The sequence below is a fragment of the Marmota marmota genome, unplaced genomic scaffold, assembly GCF_001458135.2.
Source record: "Marmota marmota marmota unplaced genomic scaffold, marMar, whole genome shotgun sequence".
Classification (NCBI taxonomy): Eukaryota; Metazoa; Chordata; class Mammalia; order Rodentia; family Sciuridae; genus Marmota; species Marmota marmota.
The window spans coordinates 7,149,009-7,166,734 of record NW_026000079.1 but is presented as its reverse complement, the minus strand read 5'-3'; the positions used below and the strand labels follow the sequence as shown (position 1 = coordinate 7,166,734).

Here is a 17,726-nt window from a genome sequence, read left to right as displayed (position 1 = left end):
AACTTGTGTAGATTGATACAGCAGGAGTGGGAGCCATTTATTGCAGGACAGGAACAGTATTTATACATTCCACACAGCTTATCTAATTAGCATAAACTAGATACATCAGTCAACCAATAAGGAATCTCCACACTTAATGGCTCGCTTTTGTTACTTCTCAAACCACTCCCTCTGGCATTTTGCCAGGCACCATCCAGACTTGTTTACGAACTCTAACATTCCCCTGGCAAAATGCCAGGTGTTATTTTGACTTATTTACAGACTCTAACAAAATACTAAATTTTTAAAAGAAAATTTCTACTTCAAGAAAATAATCATGATTAGAGATGTAGCTACAGATATGGAAGCCTGTCCTCCTGCTGACGTTTTCATTGGGTTTAGAGGAAATGTGATTGGGCAACAAGTAAAGGACACTGCCAAATGGCAGGTACATCACTGATTTTTGTAAAGCTTTTGGGAGAACTGAAGGATAATTTCAATTTTTATACAGCTTGTTACAACTTCAGATTAATTTTTTTTAAGTTGTACAGATTGATACTGTTTGCATACATTTGCCTATAACAATAGAGGTGGTATTGATTTTCTGTATGTTCAAGTAAATGATAGGACTCCTAAAAGATTGCTTTTTTTTTTTTTAACTTTTGTTACTATATTATTAATCTGTATTCCTTATGTATATTCCTGGCTATAATTTTACTCGATACCTTTTAAAATAAACACAATGTAGATTCAGCAGCCTTAAGTGAATATTGGTTTTCCCTTAGATGGATAAAATTTTATTTATATACCAATGGGGGCGGAAATCCCAATTCTACTAGGCCAAATAATGACACGGGCAATTCCAGGTAGGAATGAAGCAGAGGTGAAGAAAGGATCTGATGTCTTGCTGATATCCTGTAAACTCACCCAGTGCTGTTTTCCTGGCCTGGGTACAATTGTGCTGCAGCAAATGAATGGTAGACCTGGGCCTCACCAGCCTCCATAACCCAGGCCACTCTCTGAGAGCTAGATCCTGGTGGTATTGTTCCTTGCTTTTGTCCACAGCATGGGACTCTTCCTGGAAGACATCCTGAGAAACAGATGAGTTCTGTGTAGATATTTGAGAATTATCCAGCCCAAAGCCCTCGAAGTTCAAGCTACTGGGCAGCATTGAACCAATGGAAGACAGAACATCTCCCTCTTGCCTCCCCTGATGGCAACTGCAAGCCCCAAAAGCTGTGAGGACAGGAACGAATTAGCTCAAGAAAGAATTCCTGCGCCAAGTGAGTGGAAGTCAGGACTGGTCCTGTTCAACTAGAGCAGTGAGCCGGGACTTTGCAGATCTGTACCCTCTTGATCACTGTTTATTTAAAACCAGTGTTTCTGTGTTGTTTTGTCTCAACACAGTTGATAGGTAAAACATAAGATTCATAAGACTTCACAAAGGGGAGAAGAAATGAGCAGAAACATTTTTGAAAACTTTGCCTTTCGGAAGGAGTGTGAAACAAAAGAAGAGAAGTGGGTGGGGGCTGTGGCCTCTGGTAATGGGAAGTCCCCAGGTTTCAGTCCTTAGTCTTGCAGGGATTTTCAGAACAGGCACTGTTGTGGGCTGAATTATGCACCTACCCACCCTCCTGTTATTTGTATCTTGAAGCCCCACCCACAATACCTCATAATGTGACAGTATTTTGAGAGAGAGCCTTTAAAGAAATGATCAAGTTAAAATGGTCATTAAAAGTAGGCCCAATACAGAATGACTTGTGTCTTTATAGGAAGAGAGGGTTAGAACACAAAGGGATGACCAGGTATGTGAGGTGGCGATCTATAAGCCAAGGAGGGAGGCTAAGAAGAAACCAAACTTCCCAATACATTGTGATTTTAAACTTCCAGCCTCCAGAACAGGGACAAGATAAGTTTCCAGGGTTTAACCCCCTAGTCTGCAGTGCTTTGTTGTGGTGGCCTGCCATGGTCTGGATAGTTTGAGATATGTCTCCCAAAGTTTCACGTGCTGGAAGTTCTGTCCTCCAAAGGTTCATATTGGACCCAATATGGACATGTTGAGAGGAGGTGGAAACTTTAAGGGGTAGGGCCTTGTATAAGATAATTAGGTCATTAACTTCTCAGAAGGAATGAATGTTCGTCTCATTGAATTAGTTCTAGCAAGAGCTGGTTATAAACTTTAGTGAAGCCATCCCACATATTTGGCCCTTCTGCACGTGGCTGATTCCTTTTCTGCTTCTCCACAATATTATGACACTGCCAGAAGGCCAGTACCAGATCGTTTGGGCCCTCCAGCCACCAGAATCGTGACTCAAACAACTTTATAAAGAACCCAACCCCAGGTATTGTGTTATAGAAAATGGACTATAACCCCAACAAATTAATTTAGGCCCCATGGTCTCTTTTTAGGGCCTCACTGTCTAGAGTGATGGGATCTTTGGGACCTGTACTCAATTATAGGCAGAAGCAGCAATGACTTAAAATGTGTAGCAACAGCATCTTTATACTCAGCATCTCAATCATTGAAATTTGCTTTCAAAAATGCAGCCCAAAGTTCTCAGAGGGTGAATAACTTTCCAGTGTGGTAGAGCCATTTAGTGGCCTGACATTCCATGTCAGGGCCTTTCCACCCCAAGAATCATTTACTCTGAACTGAAACTAAGGCAGATTTAAAAGCAAGATGCCAACCAACTTAAAATGCTAAAGACACCCAAGACCCCCTGTGGTTCTGGGATTTGAGGACAGCCGGTACATGTCATGGTTAAGGTAGCTCACAGGTCCCTAACTTAGTAGAAAGAAACATGCCTTGCCTTTACCCTTCTTGCTTTTCTGGCTACTGCTGCCCTTTATGCTGTGACAGTAGTGAATGCTCACAGGGTCTGTAAGGGGCCTGATGACAGAAGTCAGAGACAGGAACACTGGCTAGCCCAGGCCTGTCCTTTCTTGGCTGGTATGAGACAATGGAAGCCCTTCATGCTGAATCTTTTCTGGTTTCCTGTCAAAAGTGAGCCTTTGAGAACAGGCCTTGGCCTCGTGTTTTCTCCCAAGACTGCCACATAACACAGGCTCTGGGCTTTACCATGAAAGAGCTCCACAGACTCTCCCCGTGGCTCCATAAGAGGAGGAAACAAAGGCGGTGCAGATAGCTGCGTGTGCACCCACTTAGGAGGAAGAGCAGCTGACCCACCACTCCCCCTCACCCAGCCTGGGGCCAGGCCTTGTTAGGACACTGCTGGCTTTTTGGGCAGCCGTCTTGGGCATTTGCCCAACAGAGCCAGGCTACCCAATCTAGTCCTCACTATGGTCTGGGAGGGCTATGAGGAATTCACCAGTGCCTTTCACACGCAGTTTAGTGACAGCATTTCTGGTAATCGGGCAAAGATGACAATTCTACTGTTCTTTGAAGGCCAAACTTCCTAGGCCTAATAAAACTTTTTTGGAATGTTTTTATTGGTTGGAGAATCTAGGGCAAAGTATTACCCATTTTTTTAAATGTTAAAAAATGTTTGGATAAAAATTCTAACATTTCGGGTACATAAGGAGTTTTCTACTTTCAGAATAGTCTTAAAGAAAATCAAGCAAAAAGCAATTCACAGCCTCTTGAAAATTCTCCAGCTATAGGCCTGCTTCCAGAAAATCTACCATAGAATTGGTACTGTAAATTGAATTGTAGCTGAGTTTTTGATAGAGCTGAAGGTGGCCTCAGCTAAGGTAGTGGTAGTAGTAGACAGATGAAGTGGTGAATTTGAGGGAGTTACAAAAGATTGACTCAATAAGATTTGATGATTTAGGCATTTGGAGAAGAAAGAAGAAGGAGCTTCTAGCCTTAGCAGCTAGGAGATAGCAGTAGATTATACTGAGGTGGGGAATGCAGGGGAAAGAAACTGCTTTTAAAACCAAGAAGATGCATGAAGAGCTGGGTGCAGTGGTGTACACCTGTAATCCCAGAGGCTCAGGAGGCTGAGGCAGGAGGATCACAAGTTCAAAGCCAGCCTCAGCAACTTGGCAAGACCCTAAGCAACTCTGTGAGAACCTGTCTATAAATAATATATAAAAAGGAGCTTGGATGTGTCTCAGTGGTTAAGTGTCCCTGTGTTCAATTCCCAGTACCCCTTTATGCATCTTAAAAAAAAAAAAAAAAAGATGCATAAAGTCCCTGTTGAAATTCAGGAGGACACACCCACTGGGAGTTAGGAATATTAATCTATAAAATAAGGAGATTCAGCTGGACCTGTTTGTGGGCAAGCCCTGTACAGATAACAGAAGGCAGGGAATTGGATGAGATCTAGCCAGAGGTCTCAGAGAAAAAAAGACTGAGGCTGACATCCTGGGCAAACAGGAGTATTGATGTGAGATGGTAGATGAGGAGAATGCCAGGAAGCAGAAAGGATAACTGGAAAGGGATGAGGACCACCAGGAGAGAGTATATCCCAAGGAGGCAGAGGGCCATATTGTGCATTGAAGTTCAGAAGTAAGAAAACTTATGGGGCTGGGGTTGTGGCTCAGTGGTAGAGCGCTCGCCCGGCATGCACGAGGCACTGGGTTCCATCCTTAGCACCACATAAATGTAAAATAAAGATATTGTGTCCACCTAAAACTAAAAAATAAATATTTTTTTAAATAACATACTCTTTTTTTTTTTTTTTTTTTGGTACCAGAGATTGAAACCAGGGTAACTTAACCACTGAGCATCCCCAGCACTTTTTATTTTTAATTTTGAGACAGGGTCTCACTAAGTTGCTGAGTCTGGCCTTAAACCTATGATCCTCCTGCCTCAGCCTCCCAAGTTGCTGGGATTACAGGTGTGCACCACCATACCCAGCTTGACTTTATCTTTCTGTATATCTATTTTTGTTCTGGGGATTGAACCCAGGATATCGTGCATGCTAGGCAAGCATTACCACTGAGCTACATCCTCAGCCCTGATAATACTTTATATCTTTTATCTCTTTTAATCATCATGATAACCTGACCGAGTAGGCAGATGTTTTATAATCCCCATTTTACAGATGGGGAAGGTTTGAGTATTTTTGCCCAAGAGCCCCACAACTATTAAATGACGGGGCTAGGGATTCCATACTTACTGCAGGACTCCAAAGTTCATATATGTAAGCAGAAAGCAGCAAGTGAACAGCTCATGTTGGAAGCTCAGAAGTGAAGTGACAGGAGGTACACAATGCATAGGTTTAAGGGCCTTGTGGCTTCAAGTGACACTTCTCTACCCACTTACCCATCCCCACCTGACCTCACTACATCTAGGAGAGAAAAACCTCCTGGTGCCAGGGATGAGTTTGTCACTTCTGTGCTTTAAAACATGTGCTTTTCCATGTTCTCTATCCTGTACCTTCATAATGAAATCTACACCCACACGTTGTAGCACAGAAAAGCAGAAACTAAGGACAAGGTCCCAAGCTTGGCCAGAGTCCTAGCTCCGCCTCTCACTACCTGCATGACTGGTGGATGCTTGGTCCTACCAGGCCTCAGGTCCTCGTCTGTGGAGAGAATGATATCTGCCTGGTGGTGGTATCTCCAGACATCGTTTCTTTAACAATTCCCATAAAGTGACAAGCACAGTGTCTAATCCAAAGTGAACAATAGAAAAAAAAAATTACACTTACTAATTATTCAGAAAAATTAAGACAAAATCATAAAGGTAAATATCCTCACCACCCCTAAATTGTAGACTTCTCCTGACTTTTGAGTCGATGTTCATGAGCTATTCCCCTCACTGCACAAGTTTCTCACCCTTCATAATGTACCTGCAATTCCCAATTATGCCTTGGCAAAATCTTTTTTTTGTCCAGGCATCTGCCTCGCTTGAATGGCTTCTCTCCAATAAAAGGGTTCAGCACACACTCCTCCATCTCTTCCTTGCCTGCCTTGCCCCGCTTGCGGGAGCTGCGGCTGAGGAGCGGTCACTGAACCCAAAGAAAAGGTACTTTCCGTGTCTGTGTCTTTATTTAGTCCCCAAATTCACTTGGAGTGACCCTGACTGGTTTAGTCGTATGTTGTGACACAACCCAGTGCCTCACACGTGCTAAGCAAGTGCTCTACCACTAAGCTACAACCCCAGCCTCCTCAGTTCTACCAAGTATACCTTCTCCTCTGTTTTAACAGCTTCTCCCAGAATTAATTTATCCTTCCTGGTAGATTCTGAGTTCTTTCAGGGTGAATATTTCACTTTGTTCATCTCCGTAGATCAGCATCCTAACACATCCTGAGAGTGCCTAGAATACACTCGTCAGGAAACACCTGATGAGGGACCTAGTTCCACTAGCCTCTGAATTGTCACTCAAAAGAATGCAATCCCCCATCCCCTTCCATGCTCTCCAGAATTTACAGACCAGAAGCAAGTTTGGCCTGTGCTCTGAAGGAATTTCCTCCATATTGGCCCCAGGGGAAAGCAGATAGCTGCCTGAGGTGTATCCCTTGTCCACAGAGGACTAAAGCTCACCGTTAACCTGTTTATGTGGCCTTAGCTGAGGGCACAGTTCCCCACTAGCAGCCCTCAATGGACTCGGTGCTTGAAGGCAGATGCTTTAGGAGGGGTGCGTATTCTTTGGTAGACTGAATAATGGACACCCCCCAGCCCCCAGAAGAGATTCATGGCCCAGTCTTTGGACTTTGTGAATGTTGCATTATGCAGCAAAGGGACTTTGCAGACATGAAGAAATCCTCAAGATGGGGAGCTTATACTGTATCATCAGAATAGACCCTAAATGTGATCACAAAGCTTTTATTAGAAGGCAAGAGGATCGATGAGGGAGAAGGTGCTGGGTTGACAGAAGCAGAGATTGGACTAATGTATGCAGGAGCCAAAACCTGCCAGCAGTTTCTAGAAGCTGAAGAGTCAAAGAACATACTCTCCCTCTGGACCTTCCGGAAGGAACCAGTCCTTCAGATACAGGGTTTAGCCCTGTAGGACTCATTTGGGGCTTCTAACCTTCAAAACTAAAAGAATAAATTTGAATTGTTTTAGTTTTTGTTGGTTTTTTGTTTTTGTTTTTTCTCCAGTACTGAGGATTTAACCCAGGGGCATTTAACCACTCAGCTATATTCACAGCCCTTTTTATTTTTTTATTTTGAGGCAGGGTCTCACTAAATTGCTGAAGCCAACCCCAAATTTGCAATCCATCCTGCGTCAGCCTCCTTAGTCATTGGGATTCTGGGTGTTCACCACTATGCCCAGCAAATTTGAGTTGTTTTAAACCACTAAGTTTGTGGTGATTTACTAAAGCAACAGTAGAAAACTAATATGCCATTCTTTTTTAAAAAAAAATACTTTTTTAGTCATAGGTGTACACAAAACCTTTATTCTATTTGCTAATTTTCTATGTGGTGCTGGGGGTTGAACCCAGTGCCTCATGCATGCCAGGCAACATCTCCACCACTGAGCCCCAGCCCCAGCCCCTAAAATGCCACCCTTATTCTCACAAGACAGTAGTTCCTTTTAATGGGGGATGAGGGGATATAAGTGTGGCAGGTACAAAGTGTATTTGGAAGGCAGGAGGGAGAAAGGGGAAGGAGGTGGCAGCAGAAGAGAAAAAGAGTGAAGTCCCCCCCCCCTTCTCCACAGAGAAGCCCTCTTCACCATGGCTGACTTTAGGTCAGCAAAAGAGTCTCTGCAAAAAAGAGTCCAATGTAGATAAAATTCCTATTTTCATGTCACCCTGTTTACTTGGCCACTGGCCAGAAAGATACCAGCACTCCAGGTGCTGGACACCCCTTACTAGTTTTTCACAAACGTATCCAGTATAGTAGTTTGTAGAAATGTGGAAACAAGACCTCTGGCCTTGAGCTGGGCTTCACAGAGATGTCTACATTTTTAAGATAAGTTACAAATGGGCTCCATGGTAACAGCTGGCAGGGGAGGAAAGAAAGGGGAGAAGAAGCTCACCCCTTCTCAGGTGTGGTCCTTGAAGGGTTAACTTGCCCAGAACAGTGAAAGAAACAGCTGCTTTTATGTGAACTTCTGCAGACTGTGAACTTCTGAGCCCCCCCCCCTTACACGCTGGGTATAAAACTCTGAAACTCCCTGAACTCGGGGTTCAGGGGATTGATCGATTACAGCAAAAGCTGTGCCCTCTGAACCTGGCTGCAGCCAAATAAAACTGTTTCCTGCTGTCTTTGGTGCCTGGCCTCCTTTGTCCCTACAACAAGAGAAGAATAATAGGAGACTCAGGGTCGGCAGTGATTCTTTCCTGACTGCAGACTGAATCCTTCATTGTCCTGAGCAGAATCCCTAACTGGCTCAGCCCACAATTGCCTAAGGCATCTCGTATCTTTGCAAACAGGACTGAACTTTCCTAGACAATTGTTGACCTCCCAAACATGAACTTCCTATGGGCTCTGAGTTCATCCTGGGCAGGAAGGCCAACAGGCTGACTTCATTGTGGATTTGTAGGAACAGTGGCAACCTCTTTGTGTTCTTGAGGAAAGTTCACAGCCAGACTTCTATAAGGATGCCTTGTTAGTTCCCTAGGACTGCTGTTAACAAATTACCTCAAATTTGGCAGCTTAAACCAATACGGATTTATTCTTTTACAGTTTGGGAGACCAGAAGTCTAAAATCAAGTTACCCTGCTCCCTCCAAAGGCTTCAGGGGACAATCTATCCTCACCTCTTTCAGTTCCTATTGACTCCTCAGTTTGTAGCAGAGTAACTCCAATGTCTGTCTCCGTATTCACACTAACTTCTTCCCTGTGTCTCTGTGAGTCCAAATTCCTTCTCCTCCTCCCTCTCCCTCCCTCTCTCTCTCTCTCTTTAATATTTTTTTTAGTTGTAGTTGGACACAATACCTTTATTTTACTTATTTATTTTTATGTGGTGCTGAGGATCAACCCAGTGCCTCACACATGCTGGGCAAGCACTGCTGAGCCACAACCCCAGCTCTTTTTTTTTTAATAGTATATATTTTTTATGGACACAATGTCTTCATTTTTATGTGCCTCACCTGTGTGAGGCAAGCATTCTACCACTGAGCTACAGCCCCAGCCCCTCTTTTCTCTTAGCGGGAGCCGCTGAAGATCTGACTTCAGACCACGCTGGGTCAGAGCTGGCAAATGACAAGTGGCACTGTCTTCCAGGCAGAGCTAGAGATCAGCCGGCTTCTCCCACCTGCCCAGGGAGCTAGACAAAGCTCTAGAGGTCCTGGGACCCGCTTCTGAAGAGAGGGCCCCGAAGACAGGTTTCTGAGGAACGTCTGCACCACATAGGGATCTGATGGAGACCAAAAAGCAGAAAAAGGTTTTATCCTGAAATCAGAAAGAAAACATATAATAAGGAAATTTAGTAGACCAGATGATCTCTGAATTTTCCAGCACCAGTGATATTCTATGTTTCTATATGGCAAACATATTGATAGATCCTCAGATTACTTCTGATTTGAAAAGATTAGGCTTATATTCTAGTAAAAGTCAGGAGCATCAGGGTGATCAGAGAATACCAGGTTATTTAAACTGTATAGATATCAGTTTCTTCCTTTGTGAAATGGGGATAACATTTACCTTGGAGAGTTGTTCAGAAACAATGTGAGGTACAAGAAGGAAATTCCCAAGGGATTTGACGTGTTTGAACCTCAGTATTCTCCACTGTAAAATAAGAATCCTAACTTTGACCTTTCAGGGATTGCTCTGAGGATTCAAAATGTTGTTTATAGCACTTGGCACATTGAAGGCTTTCAGTGCCTGAGGATTTTTTTTTTCTTTTTACTCCTTAATTTAAAGTTAATTTAAATCACAGAAAAGTGTCTGACTTAAATCCAGATAATTCTTTTTGTTCCTGCAGTAGAAGAATTCTAGGACAGACCTCGTGATTGCTGACCTCTGGGAGCCTTTGGCCTTTGAGTAGAAGCAGAGCCAGTGCTTTGCATCCAATGAGAGAGAGAGAGAGAGAGAGAGAGAGAGAGAGAGAGAGAGACAAGGAGAAGGAGAGAAGGAGAAGGAGAAGACAATGACGACAGCTCAGCAATGGTGATGCACGCCTATAATCCCAGTGACTCAGGAGACTGATGCAGGAGGATCGGGAGTTCAAGTCCAGCCTCAACAAAACTCGGTGAGCCCTGTCTCAAGTACTGGGGGTGTAGTAATTGGGTTCAATACCAAAAGATAAGATAAAATAAAATAAATATATGCATAGCACATATCTACACACACACACATACATATGAACAACAAAATTGAAGGGATTTTGCAGGTGTAATTAAGACCTTAATTTGTTCACTTTGAGCTAATAAAAAGGCACACCCTTGGTCAGGTATCCTCAGTGAATTAAATCACTGAAGCAACGGGAATATGTGGTGCTGGCCTTTAGAAGCAAATATGCATGTTTAACCTGCCTGTGGAGAGGGCCACCTCGACAACAGAAGGTCTCAAACCTACAACCACAAGGAACTATGGTCTGCCAGCAACCTGCATGAACTGCAAGAAGGCCCCATGTTTCAGTGGACATCTGGATTTCAGTCCTATGAAAAGACTTCAATTATGCCTTGCCCAGACCAACAGAAACTATGGGATAATACATTAGTATTGTCAGCTGGGCAGAGGGGACATACCACCTATAATCCCAGTGACTCGGGAGGCTGAAGCAGGAGGATTCCAAGTTTGAGACCAGCCTGGGCAACTTAGTGAGACCCTGCCTCAAAATAAAAAATGAACAAGAACTAGGGCTATAACTCAACGGTAAAGTGACTCTGGGTTCAATGCCCAGTATGTGTGTGTGTGTGTGTGTGTGTGTGTAGGTGTGTGTGTGAGAGAGAGAGAGAGAGAAATTATTATCTTAAGCCACTAAACCTGTGGTAAATTTTTACATGGCAATAGAAAACGAACATAGCTCTTTTGCCTCCTTCATGCAAACCATGGCTTTTTAATATCTTCTTTCTTCCTGCAGTCTCTATTCCTGTCTGAGACCGAATTATGAGTCACAATGGCCTCCCCACAGATTTCTAGTTTCCTGTGGTCTCCTTCTTCATTCTATCCTGCGCTTCTCAGTCAGAGTAACCCTCTCAAAACATTGCCCTTGACTTGCTCAAGAACCACATTAACTCTCCTGGGGCTGGTTATCAACTCGCATCTCTACGACCTGGTTTCACATTCCTCTGCCACCCAGTTGTTACAGAGCTTGCCTGGCTCTCTTGGCCTGTCTGATGACCAAACCTGTGACGTAGGCCTCATTAGTGACGTTGACTAGTTAAGAAAGTCACTCTGGAGAACACCTTCTGTACAGCAGTGGCTCATGACTTTAAGAGATTTTTTTTTTTTTTTTTTTTTTTAGGACTGAGAATAGTGAAGTCCCAATGTCAGAACTAGGGGTCAGCTCATAGACCCCAGGGACTTTGGGAGTTGTTGTTGTTGTTATTGATGCCCTTAGTTTAAGTTGATTGTAGTTTGCATTGTTGAAGCTTTTAAAGCTATTCTTCAGAATTAACTAAAATGTATTGAGGGTCTATTAGGTGCCAGGTAGTAGGATAGATACTTAGAAGTATGTTATTTTCATTAAAGGTATTCTCACAGCACTAGGATCTTTTTTTTTTTTTTTTAATGATCATTAATCCCATTGCCCACATAAACTTTACTGAGTTTTTTTGGTTGTGGGGGGGCAGATTACTGGAAATTGAACTCAAGGGCACTTTACCACTGAGCCACACTCCCAGCCCTTCTTGTTTTTTTTTGTTTTGTTTTTTGTTTTCTTTTTTTAAGACAGAGAGAATATCGTTGTTGTTGTTGTTTTTTAGATGGACACAACACAATGCCTTTTATTTTTATGTGGTACTGAAAATCGAACCCGGGTCCTGCCCATGCTAGGCAAGCGCTCTACTGCTGAGCCACAATCCCCTTTCTTGTTTTTTTTATCTTTTATTTTTAAGGCAGGATCTAGCTAAGTTACCCAGGTTGGCCTCAAATATGATCCTTCTGCCTCAGCTTCCTAGGAGCTGAAATCACAGGTGTGCACTGCCGCACCTGGCTAGATTATTGAATGAAGCAATGGATTAATGAGACCAGACCTAATAGTGCTGCAGAGTCTAAGAGGTAATGGCCCTTGTGACTTTCTTATAGAACTTAATACTATTAACAGATACTTAAGAGATATTTATAAAAGAAGGTACAGATTTTCAATTATAAATATTAAATCGTCAGTTAATCCTACTCTCCCTAGTCACGAGAGCAGTCTTTCAGTTAGGGGTCAGACAGCGCTGCCCCTTAGGCCTACTTCTGTGTCAGAATCACTGAAGGGCCATATTATGTCCCTCCTAAAGGCACAGGACTCTGCAAACCAAATGGTGAAACCCAAATATGGTTAAAGAACAGCTGATGGAGTTTCACATCAGCAATTTGTTTTTTCTTCTGAAAGCCAAGCTGGGGCATGCAACAGGCCACTGGAGTTTTGTGATGGCGGGAGGGGGAATGAGATCGGATCTGCGCTATAGATCACTCTCATAGCAGAATATTGGACGGACGATAGCAGTTCTCAGCCTAGAAGAATCAAGGTGAAATCTTAACACTTTCCCAGTTGAATAGAATAGATATTTGTATATGTCTCATCTTTCCCATCTGAGTTCCTTCTAAGGGCAGAAAGTTTATTGTGTTCTTCTGCAGAACCACAAAGTAGGAGTACATTAAAAAGTGGAGGAAGGACTAAAAACAACCCAAGTGCCCATCAACAGGTAAATGAATTAACAATTATCGCCTAGCTATACAATAGAATATTACCCACCCCCACTCCCCAAAAAAGGGCTAATAGGTGCAAAAATATGAATGAATCTCAAAATAATTATGTTATATTAAAGAAGCCAGTTAAAAGAATACATACTATGTGGTTCTATTTATACAAAAGTCTAGAAAATGCAAACTAATGACATAAAGCAAATCAGTGGTCACCTGAGGACAGGAATGGGGACAAAGGAAGGGGGCAAAAAGGATTATTTTTCTGCACTAGGAAACTGAGGGGTGATTTATATGTTCATATTTTTGGTGTGGTGATGTGTTGGCAGCAGGTCCACCCTGGCCCCTGGAGCCCTACCTCCACTAGTTTGTTCTGCATGCCAGTGTGGCCAGCTCACAAGGCCATGGCGAACTTTCGGTTTTTCTGTTCCTGCTTGTCCGTCTGAGACATATGTATCCCACGGGAATGCCTTGACCTTTTCTGGTCTGATGGACTTATTGTTAAGGGAGGTTTCGGTACCTGACAATAATAGATGTTGAAACTAAATTTCTCCCCCCTCCCTCCTGCTTTTGGGTAGTTTTCCACTTCTGCTGCTTGGGGTATAAAAAAGGTGTGTTAGCAATAAAGAGTATTGACTCCTGGATGAAGAACCTTGGTGTCCTGTGTGTCTTTTAACCTCGCCGTCCCTCGCCAGACTCGGCTCCCTTGGCCGGACGCGGCAGTGATGTTTACATAGTATTTATATGTATCAAAATTTAGCAAACTGGATATTAAACATGTGCAGTTTATCATATGCCAATGATGCCTCAGTAAAGTCTTGTTTTTTGACAGAGAAATGACTTAAGAGATGGATTTGAGCCGGACTCTGGAAAATTTGGTCTTGACTTAAAACTCTGGCAGAGCCAGAAAAGGCAGTTCAGTACATAATTGGAAAAGAAACAAATGGGTTTAGAGGAAGGAAACAGAGCATTTTGACTGTAGCAGAAAACCTGTATAGCAGAGCAGGAGGAGAGAGGCCTGTGAAAGAGAGAAAAGGCAGATTATGGGAGGGACTGATCATCAAGCTTTTTAAAAGTGTGCTTCGGATTGTAGTTCCACTTCTTTCTGAATGATACTGGACACGTCACTTAACCTCTCTGAGGTTTAGTTTCCTTTATCTGCAAAATAAGGATGACAAAAATGGGACCTCTCTTAAAAGGTGGCAGTGAAGATCAGACAATGAATGTAAGCCACTTGGCAGAGGACTAAGGGCTCAATACCTGGAAGCCGTTATTATAACAATTATTGTTGTTAACCCTACATAAGCAAACATTTAAAGATGCCTGAGCAAGAGAAAGAAGTGTTTAAAGAGGTTCTTTACAAGAACTAATCTCACCATTATTGATCACTTTCCCTCCAGAATTAATATACCAAATTCTATCACCACTTCCTCCTTCCTTGCTCTGTGACTTCCTTTCTAGTGAGAATCATTCCCAGGAGGAGCCCCTAACTAGCAGCGAAAGCTCTCTTATGCTAGTCAAAGTATCCTAGCTGTGGAGTCCCCCCCACCCCACCCGACACATACACATTCTCCATCTCTCTGGGATGGAGAATCAGAGTCCTCCAATACTACTTTGAAGGTCAACCATCACTACCCCAGATTTATATCCAGGGTGTGTTCTGAGGAGAATAAAGTAGGCAGGTGATGTTTCTTTTCATTTCAAAGCATAGATATTTCCCCCCAAAATCCAGGGAGGTGTCCAGGCTTTCGAGAGTAGCCCTACTTCCTCAAGTTCCTTAAGCACTAATCAGGGAGCTTATTCTCTGAAGAATTTATGAGGAAAGACATCTCTCTACCTCAGTTTTGTTATCTATAAAATGGAAGGTAATAAAGGTACTTCATGAGGTTTTTTTTCTGAGGATTAAATGAGCCAATATGTTCAAAGGGCCTATATGATACTACCTGGCACATTGCATGTGCTTCATGTTAGCTACACTTTATTAAGGGCTTTATTTCTTCCACTATTTGTAGTGCTTATTTATGGTTATATATTTCTCAGTCATTAAGCATTAATAGTGAACTGTAATAGGCTATTTCAGCCCAAGTGTACACCTAGGGTAGAAGTGACTGATGGCTTGTAAATATTCATCCTCCAGGTCAGAGACACCCAGCTTTTCCCCAGACCCAACCACAGGTGGTAGTATATGTTGATTTAATTTATTGAAAAAAATAAATTGCAAACAAGCTTTTAGATTAATTGGTAACTTTATTAATAACTGCAGTGTCTACACACATTTGAAAACACGAGTAGGAGACATGCCATATAGTCAGTCTGTGATAATTTCTAAAGTTCCCTTGGATTCATGAAATCCCTGCAATCAACTCCAGAAGTAAATGATCAGACCTTAGTGTCTTAATCCACAAAATCAAGGTTTGAACAGAAAAACTCAATGTTCTATAACTCCACAAAATAAAACTAAAATGCAATTGTCCTCTCATAGGAGGATACAAAAATAGTGTTAGCTACATGCTTTCTCTCAGCCTCATCTATAAAAAAGATATTAATTCTATTGTCCCACCTGTCTTGCAGAGTCTTCTGAGAAGCAAATGAGGTAGCAACTATAAATTAAAACCTCATCTCAGTGGGGAATAGAAAATCAGGATTGAGGCAACGCAGGGGTGGGGAGTAGGGGGTGAAAAAGAGGGCTCTTTGCCACGACCAACATTCTGATTTCAATGAAAATCTGAAAGGTTACGCTAAACTGTGAAGCATAAAGGTAGAACCTATTGCAGCCTCCTCTTTCACAAAGAGAATCTTAACATGCCCCCAAACCCCCAGCTGTTGCACTGTGACTAAGGACAGATTTGGGAAAGGAGCCGCAAAAATATTTCCATTTTCATCCTGTCTTCACATACAGCTAATGGAAAAGAACAGCGCCCATCCACCCACAGAAGCAAGGAAGAAAGGGGTGGGTAGAAAAATTACCTCAAAAAATATTAATTCAGTAAGTACTATTTGTCCTCTATGTGCCAGGCATTGGTTTGCACTTAAGGCACAGTGGGAAGTCAGACCCGCAAAGCCTGTCAAGGATAAGGAGAAAGATCATAATTAAGAACAAATAAACCAATTTCAGCTCGTTAGGAGGAAGACAAAACAGCCAGGCAGGAAAGATAGGAGCGAATTCCTGAGTGGATGGCTTAGAAAGGTATATTCGAGATGACTTTTGAGCCCAGATCTAAATGACCAGTGCGCTTTGCACTGCCGTGGGAGCGCACGTTCCAAGCACAGAGCATTAAATGTAAAAACGATCCACAAATCCAGAAAGGATTTTAAACACCCAAGGAGGAGTGGTAAGTATTCCGCAGCAGCGGGAAATTTTAAATATTCGTGTCGCCCAATCAGGAAAAGTTGAGGGCCCGGCTGCGCGGGCTCCGCCCTAAGTACACAAAACCCACGGTATACACAGGACACCTCGCAGGGTCGAACTGGCGGCTACATACACCAGCTGCATACACCAGCTGCGGTCAGGTTACACTCGTACCGAGCTGTCAGCGTTCGCTGGAGTCGGGTTTCGGTCCTGGGGTACTCGTAAAACACGACTTTGTTTTAGGTCAATAAAACACCCAACAAAGCCACTAGAACACAACGGTGTGGGGCTTGGAGGAGAAAGGACAGACCCCTAGCATCCCAGTTTTAAGAAAGCTAAGCAGCGAAATAGGAGGAAAAAGCAAGTCCAGTCACACACCCGGAACCTCAAGTTACAAATGTTTAAAAACTACTTGTGCCATCTCCTAGGACGTTTAGAACTAAGGGAATACAAGTGAACCAAGCTCTTTTCTGCTGATTAAGTGGGTGGCTCTTAAAAGAGCCTTTGGAGAAGAGCGGCTAGAGAGCGCCAAGTCCGGGCAGGACTCATTTGGAGCTGGTGTACTTGGTGACAGCCTTGGTGCCCTCGGACACGGCGTGCTTGGCCAGCTCCCCGGGCAGCAGCAGGCGCACGGCCGTCTGGATCTCCCGCGACGTGATGGTCGAGCGCTTGTTGTAGTGCGCCAGGCGGGACGCTTCGCCGGCGATGCGCTCGAAGATGTCGTTGACGAACGAGTTCATGATGCCCATGGCCTTGGACGAGATGCCGGTGTCGGGGTGGACCTGCTTCAGCACCTTGTACACGTAGATGGAGTAGCTCTCCTTGCGGCTGCGCTTGCGCTTCTTGCCGTCCTTCTTCTGGGCCTTGGTGACGGCTTTCTTGGAGCCCTTCTTGGGGGCCGGAGCGGACTTGGCGGGTTCAGGCATGGTAAAACACCGAGCCAACAGGGCTCAGCAAGGGCAAGAATTAAGGGGATGGGCGGGCCTGATCCTTTTATAACCACCTTATGCAAATTAGGGCTCAAAAAGTCCTTCCCTTTCATTGGTCCATGTAGGGACCTTGCGTGTTCAGCAAAACCTACGTAACAATCACGACTCCCGATTTTATTGGCCATTTCTGGAGCCAAATTAGGACCAATGAAAACCTCGCTCCTGACCCCACCCCTAGGAAAGCTTATAAAGGGTTTCTTTTTGGTGCTTTTTCAATCTTGTGAGGAAATCTGACGTTTCTGCTGGTTTAAGCACTCGGTTTAGTCATGTCCGGCCGTGGCAAGCAGGGAGGCAAGGCCCGCGCCAAGGCCAAGTCGCGCTCTTCGCGCGCTGGCCTCCAGTTCCCGGTGGGCCGGGTGCATCGCCTGCTGCGCAAGGGCAACTACGCCGAGCGGGTGGGGGCCGGCGCGCCCGTCTACATGGCGGCGGTGCTCGAGTACCTGACCGCCGAGATCCTGGAGCTGGCTGGCAACGCGGCCCGCGACAACAAGAAGACGCGCATCATCCCCCGCCACCTCCAGCTAGCCATCCGCAACGACGAGGAGCTGAACAAGCTGCTGGGCAAAGTGACCATCGCCCAGGGCGGCGTCCTGCCCAACATCCAGGCCGTGTTGCTCCCGAAGAAGACGGAGAGTCACCACAAGGCAAAGGGGAAGTGAAGTGGGGCAGGCGTCTGGTAGCCGCCCACTCCAGCCCGCGCGCCCCGAAGGGGGTGCCTGTGAAATCAAAGGCTCTTTTCAGAGCCACCCA

At 44.1% G+C, this 17,726-nt stretch overlaps 2 protein-coding genes across 3 annotated transcripts in view; one reads left to right on the top strand and one right to left on the bottom strand.

Moving 5' to 3' along the window:
• Nucleotides 1–16,993, bottom strand: part of LOC107156861 (histone H2B type 2-E) — a 20,837-nt gene extending 3,844 nt beyond the window's left edge. The window contains exon 1 of one of the 2 annotated variants that reach the window (XM_048814934.1): nt 16,632–16,993. In XM_048814934.1, the coding sequence (XP_048670891.1) occupies nt 16,632–16,913 (282 nt within the window). In that variant the 5' untranslated portion in view covers nt 16,914–16,993. Of the gene's footprint in view, nt 1–14,865 lie in introns of those variants that run through there. The other variant, XM_015503034.2, reaches the window with a different exon arrangement.
• A 175-nt stretch (nt 16,994–17,168) lies between these two features.
• The window catches only part of LOC107156860 (histone H2A type 2-A), a 6,243-nt gene continuing 5,685 nt past the window's right edge, over nt 17,169–17,726 (top strand). The window contains exon 1 of the mRNA XM_015503033.2: nt 17,169–17,647. Coding sequence (XP_015358519.1) covers nt 17,243–17,635 — 393 coding nt within the window. The 5' untranslated portion in view covers nt 17,169–17,242 and the 3' untranslated portion in view covers nt 17,636–17,647. The remainder of the gene's footprint in view (nt 17,648–17,726) is intronic.